This window comes from Octodon degus, unplaced genomic scaffold (assembly GCF_000260255.1).
Source record: "Octodon degus isolate 3935 unplaced genomic scaffold, OctDeg1.0 scaffold00344, whole genome shotgun sequence".
NCBI classification, from domain to species: Eukaryota; Metazoa; Chordata; class Mammalia; order Rodentia; family Octodontidae; genus Octodon; species Octodon degus.
This window is the reverse complement of record NW_004524920.1, coordinates 514,853-524,699: the sequence shown is the minus strand read 5'-3', so window position 1 is coordinate 524,699 and position 9,847 is coordinate 514,853. Positions and strand designations below refer to the sequence as shown.

Genomic DNA, 9,847 nt, shown 5'->3' with positions numbered 1-9,847 from the left:
CTTGGGGCTGGCACCGGACCTGCACGGCATGCGTTCCCAGGACTTGAACCTGGGTCCTTACATTTGCCAGGCACGTGCTCCCCAGCCCTTCTGCCCCAAGTTTAAAAAGTAGTACAGTAGTTCCTCAAGTTAAATATAGAGTCATGAGATGGAACTCTACTTCTAGGCATTTAGTCGGTAGCCCCTCTTATTTGGAGTTTCACTTTCTGAGGTTTCATTTCCTGTGGTCAATTGTCATCCTAAAATAATACATGACAAATTCCATCATTAAACAATTTATAAGTTTTAAATCACTGTAATTGTAGTGTGTTGGTACAATTGCTCTGTTATAGTTTTTTATTACTAACCCTTTTGGTGATTTAGGCATTGCCTGGCATGTGGGAAGCTACCCACTATCACTGAAAACTATGTGTGCAAAACAACTTGTAGGGAAAAAAAAGGGGGGCAGGGAGATGGCTCAGTGGAATAAGTGCTTCCCTGGCAAGCACATGGGCCTGAGTTCAATCCCTGGTTCTGCCAAAAAAAAAACCCCAAAAAACAACAACTTGTAGGGGGCGGGGAGATAGCTCAGTAGAATAAGCGCTCACTTGGCAAGCACAAGATCCTGAGTTCAGTCCCCAGTACTGCAAAACAAAACAAAACAAACAAACAAACAAAAACCCCCGTGCACCCAAGGGCCCCTGACAGCATGATTTATAATAGCTAAGAAGTGGAGAGAACCCAACCATGCATTAGTTGCTGGAATAAGGTGTCGTATATCTGTACCATGGAATATCATCTGGCTATAAAAAGAATATAGGTGCTGGGGAGAGAGCCCAGAGGCATAAGCATCTACCTGGCAAGTGCAAGGTCCCGAATTCGATCCCCAGAGACACGGGCATGCTGTGCTAGTCCTGGAACTAGGTGTGGTGGTGCATGCCTATAATCCCAGTACCCGGGGGATTGAGGCAGGAAGTTTGCTGAGAGTTAGAGACCAGCTGGGGCTACAAAAAGTGAGCACAAGGCCAGTCTGAACTGTGTAGCGAGATCCTGTCTCAAAAAAGAAATATGGTATTGGTCCTTGTGATAGCGTTCATGGCTCTTCAAAACATTAAGCTGTTTGAAAGAAGCCAGGCACATAAAAGGTCATATATTGTGTGATCCCAGTTCTATGAAATCTCCACAACAGGCAAGTCCGTAGATATAGGAAGTAACTTCCTGGTTGCTGGTTGCTGTGGAAATGACTGCTAATGAGCATTTGTTTCTTTTTTGGTCAATGAAAATATTCGGATGGTTGCACAACTCTGTGAATGTACTAAAGAACACCGGCCAGGTGGGGTAGTGCACTTGGGGCTGAGGCAGCAGGACTGCTGCAAGTCTGAGGCCACCCTGAGCTGCTTAGCAAGACCCTGTCTCTAACAAACAAACAGACAACAACATCAAAGCTGCTACATTTTTCACCTTAAAAGGGTGATTTTTTTTTTTTTTTTTTGGGGTTTTTGAGACAGACTCTCACTATGTAATCCAGCCTGGCCTTGAATTCGCTATGTAGCACTCAGCCTCCTGAGTGCTGGGACTGCAGGCATAGGCTCCAGCACCCTGAGCCACCTTGCTTTTAATATCCTCCTGGCCGGCGTGTCCTCTCCTCCTTGCCACAGCTTCTGCCCTGGTCCAGCCCACCTCTCCCCTGAGTCTCTTCCCCATTTCCTCCCTGGGCTTCTGGCTGCCCTGCTTACCCTCCCTGATCTACTGTTCTCCACATAAAAGCCAGTGAAATTCCCGAAGTGCACTCCGCCCTTTAAGCCTGACCTCTCCCTCATGGTACCCGGCCTTGGCCCATGTGCTCCCTGTGTCCCCACTGAACTAAGTCCTGCAAATACAGGGCAGGCACAGGGTGGCCACTCCATCTGGAACTGGGGTGGCCAACAGGGCAGCCTCCTCGGGAAGTGATATTTTGGTGAGGGCACCAGGCAGGCACTGAGGACAGGGGAGGCCTCCGAGGCAGGGCAGCTGCTGTCGAAGCCTTGGGCCGGGCCGGGGTTTGCGGGGTGGTGGAGGCTGGAGAGCAGCTGGAAGGGCGCCAGAGCTCCTGGGCTCAGGGCTCAGGGCTCATCCGTGTTGTCCCCTAGATGAGCGGGAGGCCGTGCAGAAGAAAACGTTCACCAAGTGGGTGAACTCGCATCTCGCCCGCGTGGGCTGCCATATCGTCGACCTCTACTCTGACCTCCGGGATGGCTTCGTGCTCACGCGGCTCCTGGAAGTGCTGTCCGGGGAGCAGCTGGTGAGCGGCTGAGGGGCTGGGACGGGCATGGGGGTAAGTGGGTGTCCTCAGGCGGAGGGCATGAGGAGGGCGAGGGGGATTAAGCTAGGGGGTGGGGCTCTTACAGGAACCCAGGTTATAAGTAGCCAAGGGCAGAAAGCTTGGCGTGGTGGCATTACGCCTGGATTCTGGGAGGCCAAGGCAGGAGGATCGAAAGTTTGAGCCTAGCCTGGACAATTTAGCGATTTAGTGGGGCATCTCAAAAATAAGAAAAGGTTGGAGAAGGGGCCGGGGAAACGGCTCAATAGAATAACTGCTTCCCTGGGAAGCTCCAGGGTCTGAGTTCAATCCCCAGTTCCGTAAAAAAAAAAAAAAAAAAATTTAAAAAAAGCAAGAAAAGGTTGGAGATCTAGCTCTGAGATGCAAAGGCCCTGGGTTCAATCTCCAGAACAAAAGAAAAAGAAAGGAAAAGAAAAGAGAAGAAAAAAGAGAAAATAAAGGAAAGGAAAACAAGAGAAAGAAAAAGAAAAGCAAGGCAGATTTTTTTTTTTTTTAGGAACCAGGGATTGAACTCAGGCCCTTACGCTTGCCAGGGAAGCGCTTATTTGAGCCATCTCCTTGGCCTTGCAAGGCCGAAGTTTTGAAAGGGATCAGTGGTGGGGCGGGGCACTAGTGAAAGGGGCGGGGCCTGTCTGTGGTGTGGGCGTGGCTTGTGAGGCTTCCCCACACAACGCCCCTGCTGCTCTAGCCGAGGCCCACGCGCGGCCGCATGCGGATCCACTCGTTGGAGAACGTGGACAAGGCGCTGCAGTTCCTGAAGGAGCAGCGTGTCCACCTGGAAAACGTGGGATCGCACGACATCGTGGACGGGAATCACCGGCTGACGTTGGGGCTGGTCTGGACCATTATCCTGCGCTTTCAGGTGATCCCCGAGAGCGAGCGAGCTCTGCCCAGCCCGCCCCCACGTTATTTCTCTCCTTCCAAAAGCTTTCAGGGTGAAAATGAACATAATGATGTACAACAGTTGTCTTTATCACCCAATCTCGATGATCACTATTTTTCTATTGTTTGCTCTGCCTCAGGCGCTTGCTATTTCAAACCCACAGCAGCCTAGGCATTAGGTAGCAGATAATATTACCTGTTACCTCGGTTTTAACCAGTAAGGAAACCAATAGATGAGACCTGTGCTCACGTAATGGGTGTTAACGCTCCCAGGATAGAAACAGGTGGATTTTCTTCTTCTGAGAGGGTATATCATGGTAAGAGAGTCAGAAAGTAAGTATCAAAAATAGAGGGCTGGGGAGATAATTCACTAGAATAAGTGCTTGCCTGGCAAGTGCAAGGACCTGAGTTCAATCCCCGGTTCTGGAGAAAAAAAAAAAAAAAAATCACACAGAAAAAGGACAGCTCTAATGGGAAGAATTTTTTTTTAACTTTTTTTTTTTCTGCTGTCAAATTAGAAAAGGAATTTTAAAAAGCTTTACAGGAAAGAATAGATTACTATAAAGCATTAAAAGGGAGATAAATATCAGGTTTGTGGTGTTCAGGTTTTACATGTGGTGGTCAGAAAAGGACTGTCTGGGAAGCTGGTGGCTGAGTGACATAAAAGATGAAGGGAGACCAGGTGTGGTGGTGCAGGAGGGTCACTGTGAGTTCGAGGCCAGCCTAAATGGCACAGAAAGTGAGAAAAAAAAAGGAAGGAAGGAAGGAAGGAAGGAAGGAAGGAAGGAAGGAAGGAAGGAAGGAAGGAAAAGCAAGACAAGAAGACGGTCCAGTTCCTGGTGGGGGGGGGGTGGAGTGGAGGGGGAGACACAGCAAACGCCAATGCCATGGGCGGAAAATCGCTTAGCAGAGAGAGCTGGAGGCATGGGAGGAAGAACAGCGCGGCAGGGAACAGGAGGCAAAGCTGAGGCTTTCGGAGCACCTAGGTGGCCCGTGCTGAGTGGTTTGGATTTCGTCTGTCTGCACTAGGAGAGAGTGGAGAATTTTATCAAAGGGCGTTGCATAGTCAGACTTCGGAGGATTCTCTCTGGCTGGAAGGTGGTCACCACATTTGGGGGCTGAGAACCCCCACGCCATCCTAAAGCTGCCCTCTCTCACACACACCCCCACCAGTGCCACAAGGGTCGGTGTCCCCCAGCCTTGAGCCCTGCTGACCTCCGTAGCCATGTTTTGTGCCTTCACAGATTCAGGTCATTAAAATTGAGACTGAGGACAACAGGGAGACTCGCTCGGCCAAGGATGCGCTGCTCTTGTGGTGCCAGATGAAGACAGCTGGGTGAGCACCCCTTCCTCACAGGCAGGGGGGCCCCCAACTCTTGGGTTTCCTTGTGGGACAAGAGCTTAAAGAGGAGCTCATGGCCTGTGTTGAAATTCCTGTCTGAATTAAACGGGCAAATAAAGTGTGTCCTGAGACTGTAGTGGCTTGGGAGAACAGGCCCAGGTGGGACAGGTGTGGGACAAGGGGGAATGGCGGGGGGGGGGCAGGGAGTATGCAGGGGCTTTGTCTGATTCATCTTTCTGGCAGGCTGAGCATCTGATGTATCTGTTTCTCCATGTGTTTGTCTTTCTCTCTGTCTGCTTTTCCTTCTTCCTGCTTGCCCCTGGTCCCACCCACACTTCTTCCCTCCCTCTCTTGTTCTCTCCTTTCTCTGCCCATCTTTGTTTGTGTTTCCTCCCTCTCCCCTTCCTCTCCTCCTTCCCTTTGTCTTCTCTCCCCTCTCCTATCTTTCACCTTCTCTCCACCTTTACCTATTGTTCCTCTCTATCTCTACCCACTCATCCATCCATCCATCCATCCATCCATCCATCCATCCATCCTTCCTTCCACACCCTCCCTTCTCTCCCCTTCTCTCTTGACTCTTCCATCTCTCTCTCTCTCTCTGCTCCCTCTCCCCATGGTCAGTTATCCGGAGGTAAACATTCAGAATTTCACCACCAGCTGGCGGGATGGTTTGGCCTTCAATGCCCTCATTCACCGGCACAGGTACCAACTGGCCCCAGCAGCACAGCCCTGCCCTGCTCGCCCCCTGCCCTGTGTCCCCACAGCTTCACGCCTGTACAGGTGCTGTGCCCAGATGACACACATAGGGGACCCTTCCCTTTACCTCTCCACACACATGCACACTGTTTTGCTCACACTGGTGCCCTTCATATTTTTACACAGGTGTGCACATGCACACAGACTCCTGTCCAGGCCACATACCCTGTGCACACTCAGACACACGTACATCCACACGTGCAGTCTGCACCCATTGTCTGCTACTTAGATGTATTGATCCCCTCAGGATAGGAAGACTGCACCCCAAGGGTCTTTCCTTGCTGGTAGATATGCAGCCCCTGCTGTCTGAAAGTCCTACCTCCCGAGGTGACCTAGGGGCCCCCTTCCCAGCTTCTTGCACAATCACATGTTTCTACCTCAGGACCTGGTGCCAAACTGGCTGAGGCTGGGCAGCCAGAAAGATGACACCCTTGTCCCGATTACCCATGTGACAGATTGGAACAACTGAGGCCTGGAGACTGGCAGGGACATGCTCAGTTGTGGCAGAAGCCAGCAGCCAGCTTCTCCTGCAGTGGGCTGTATACACTTGTATGCACACGGCGAGACCTACACCCAGCCTGTCGTGTGGAAACCCACAATCTATAACCAGGAGCATGCAAATGCTAGCTGACATTTTCCACGTGCTTTCTATGCACCAGGCATTGTCCTAGGGCTTTCCACTGAGTCATTTATTTATTTTTATTTATATTTATTTATTTTTCGAGACAGTGTCTTGCTGCATAGTTCAAGCTGATCCTGAATTCAGGCAGGCACCCCGTGGGTGCAGCTCCTGCAAGTACCCATGGGTGCACAAGGCTGACTCACACACCTGTGCACAAGGCCTGGTGATACACACACACACACACACACACACACACACACACACACACACGTGTTCCCAGAAGCCCATGTGCCCGTCCTGCTCACACTGCAGATGCGCACGGCTCAGCCCCTTGGCCACTGCACAGCTTTGCCATGGGTGGCGGTGGCATTATGCCCCCTCTTGCTCTTCCCCTGGTGGGGCTCAGACAAGGATGTGCTTTGGCCCATTTGGTCTCCGGCCCTGGAGCCTGTCTGTGCCTGCCCGCTCTGTGCCCCTGCCCAGGCCCGATCTCGTGGACTTCAACAAACTGGCCAAGTCTAACGCCAACTACAACCTGCAGAGAGCCTTCCGCACAGCGGAGCAGCATCTGGGGCTGGCACGGCTGCTGGACCCTGAAGGTGAGCCCCGTGTGGTCCCAGCCTGGCCCCCCCTGGTCCCCTGGCTGCTCCAGATCCCAGCTCCCTGCTTCCTCCTCACCAGCAGCTCTCTACTCCCCAGCCCCCAGCCCCACTGCCATCGATGCCTGGCATCATCGTCCTTCTCCTTGACATTCCCACTCTTAACCGTCTCCCCAGGTCTCAACTCATTCTGCTCCAGCCCAGCCTGGCCCCTGCCCCTCCCCCAAACACAACACCATTTCTTGTCCATCTCAGGCCCCGTGCTAGGATCATCCTCAGCATTGTCCTCCTCCCTAACCACGGCTCCACAGCTCCATTCCTGGGCCCTCCCTGACCCTGTACCCTATTCTATATTTCCATCCCTGCCCGCAATTCTGTATTCACCCCCAGCACCCTTCCTATTTCCAGTCTATTCCTGTTTGGTCTGGCCTGTACCTGCCTTCAGCCTCATTTCCAATCTGTGATCGCCTCCAGCTCCCCAACCCTGCACCCTAAAGGACAGCAGCTCCCTTTTTCTGAGCTTCTGCTGTGAGCCAAACACACAGCTGGGAATGTTGTTGCAGCTGTTCCCTTTCGTCCTCACAGTGACCTGGCTGGGTAGAATTTAGCCATCTTGTTTTAAAGAGATGGAAATGAGAGCACAGGAAGGCGAAGTCGCTTGTCCGGTAAACTCGATCGATGACCCTAGAACTCCGGGTCTCAGTGCATCTTCTGCCCAGCCTCTGATAGCTGTATTCTGTGCTCAGTGCCTGGCACATAGTAGGTGTCCACAAATGTCAGTTTCATGAAACAGTGAAGAATGAGGGCCAAGAATAATATTGTGGCCAGACATGGTGGCATATCCCTGTGTCAGCTCAGCTCTGAGAGGCTGAGGCAGGAGGATGCCAAGTTCAAGCCTAGTCTGGGCAACTTGGCAACTTAGCCAGACCCAGTATCAAAACAGAAAGCCAAAACAGCTGGGCATATTACTCAGGGCAAAACTTCTGGGTTCAATTTCCAATACTGCCAAAATAATAATAGTAATAATAATAACAACAACAACAATGATGTTGTACATTCAGTGAGCAACTTATTTGTTTATTCATTTTTTTAAAATTTCTTTTTGTGGTACTGGGGACTGAACTCAAGATCCTGCACTTGCCAGGCAAGTGCTTATTCTACTGAGCTATCTCCCCGGCCCTCAGTGAGCAATTTAAATGAATCAAAATTTATTTGTTGAGGGCCTCTTTCCTCTGCCAATCTGTTCTCTCAGATACTCAGTGTCCCCGGGAAGCAGGAAATACAGTTATCCTTACTGTAGCAATGGGGAAGCTGATGTTCAAAGAAGTTAGATTTATTTTGTAACCATCTGGATTAATGGGAGCAAGGGGTTGAGCTGAGCTTCAAGCATGCGATACCGTGAAGGCACCGTCTTGGTTTTATTTATTTTATTTATTTATTTTTTTGGCAGAATTAGGGATTGAGCTCAGACCCTAGTGCTTGCCAGGGAAGCGCTTATTCTACTGAGCCACGTCCCCGGCCCCCGTCTTGGCTTTAGATCTTATGCACACCCTGTGCACGTGCACAGTGGACGCTTACTGAGCTCCTACTCTGTGCATTAGGAAAGGCAAGAATCCTGTTTTTCAGAAGACAAGGAGAGTTGGTCACAAGGATCTCAGTCTCTAGATAATGACTTAATCACTTTACTGAATATGTCATTACAACTTGTGATACCTTCTGGGAAGAAAATAATGAGATCGGAAGAGACAGACTAATGTGAGGAGACCAGGTCTAGGCGGGGTGAACAAGGAGGCTTAACTGGGGAAATCTGGCTTGAATGCTGATGTGAGTTAAGCATACAGGAGAAGGAATAGAGTTCCAGACAGTGAAAACAGCATATGCAAAGGCCCTGAGGCAGAAAGAAGAATGGGGTGTTTGGGAAAGTACATTTGTCTATGGTTTCTACATGTCAGGCACTGTTTAATCCTATAAGGCAGATCCCCATCCAGCAGGTAAAACAAATATAGAAAGTGTCTTGCCCAAGGTCATACAGTTACGAGGAGTCACCCTCATGCTCCCCTACTCCCCTTGCCCCCCAGATGTGAACATGGAGGCCCCAGATGAAAAATCCATCATCACCTATGTGGTCTCTTTCTACCACTATTTCTCCAAGATGAAGGCCCTGGCTGTGGAGGGGAAGAGGATTGGGAAGGTAGGAAGAGTCGAAGAATGGGATAGATGGAAACCTGGGAGCCTGCTGGGTTGTGTGGAGGCTGACCCCAGCTTCCTGGCCGGGCAGGTGCTGGACCAGGTGTTGGAGGTGGGGAAGATCATAGAGCGCTATGAGGAGCTGGCGGCCGAGCTGCTGGCCTGGATCCACCGCACCATTGCCCTCATCAGCAACCAGAAGTTCGCCAACTCGCTGAGTGGGGTGCAGCAACAGCTTCAGGCTTTCACAGCCTACTGCACCCTGGAGAAACCCGCCAAGTGAGACCCTGCTCAGGAGGAGAGTGGTGGGGGCAGACTCGGGCATGGGGGCTCCTGAGCCGGTGTGTCCCTTCAGGTTTCAGGAGAAGGGCAACCTGGAGGTGCTGCTCTTCAGCATCCAGAGCAAACTCCGGGCCTGCAATCGTCGCCTCTTCGTGCCTCGGGAGGGCTGTGGCATCTGGGACATAGACAAGGTTGGTTTGGGGATGGAGAGGAGAAGCGCTGTTGCTCTGTGGAGTTGTACAGGTTGTGCCCTGCTCAGGGGAGCCTTTTGCCTCTTCCTGCTGGCCATTCCTGACAGTTGCATTGCAACGTTTTTGCTCACTTCTTTTTTTTTTTTGCTCATTTTCCTAAAGGTTCTGTATATACAGTGGGTGGTCTCAGAGATGTCAGGGCCATTAAACAGTGGGGAATTGTTGGAATCTGTTTCCTCAACCCCCCCAGGCATGGGGTCAGCTGGAGAAGGCTGAGCACGAGCGGGAGGCTGCCCTGCGGGCTGAGCTGATTCGACAGGAGAAGCTGGAACTACTGGCCCAGAGGTTTGACCACAAGGTGGTTATGAGGGAGAGCTGGCTGAACGAGAACCAGCGGCTGGTCTCCCAGGTACAGCAGTAGGGCCTGGCTTCAGGGAAAGGGAAGGAGGGGGGGCAGGGCTGGTGGCCATGGACTAGAAATGGAGACGTGAGCTCCTAAGCAGCAGGGAAGGGTGTTGGAGTCTGCTAGGTGACAAGTGAAGTGGGAAGGGTGTCCTCCATAATTGGTCTCCTAAGTGAATGGCAGGTGAGGGGCGTGCGCCTGATCTCCAGGCACCAAGGAGATGAGGCTCTGTCCAGGCTACTAGAGAGGGCAGAATTACTGTCTTCAGAAACAGGGGAGTGTTT

General features: G+C 51.4%; 1 protein-coding gene across 2 annotated transcripts in view; it reads left to right on the top strand.

Annotated features, from left to right (window-relative positions):
- Window positions 1-9,847, top strand: part of Sptbn4 (spectrin beta, non-erythrocytic 4) — an 84,459-nt gene that overhangs the window by 17,190 nt on the left and 57,422 nt on the right. For both annotated transcript variants that reach the window (XM_004647983.1, XM_004647984.3), the window contains exons 2-10: window positions 2,109-2,260; window positions 2,988-3,161; window positions 4,426-4,517; window positions 5,145-5,225; window positions 6,385-6,500; window positions 8,579-8,691; window positions 8,779-8,966; window positions 9,043-9,160; window positions 9,411-9,569. In XM_004647983.1, the coding sequence (XP_004648040.1) occupies window positions 2,109-2,260; window positions 2,988-3,161; window positions 4,426-4,517; window positions 5,145-5,225; window positions 6,385-6,500; window positions 8,579-8,691; window positions 8,779-8,966; window positions 9,043-9,160; window positions 9,411-9,569 (1,193 nt within the window). The remainder of the gene's footprint in view (window positions 1-2,108; window positions 2,261-2,987; window positions 3,162-4,425; window positions 4,518-5,144; window positions 5,226-6,384; window positions 6,501-8,578; window positions 8,692-8,778; window positions 8,967-9,042; window positions 9,161-9,410; window positions 9,570-9,847) is intronic.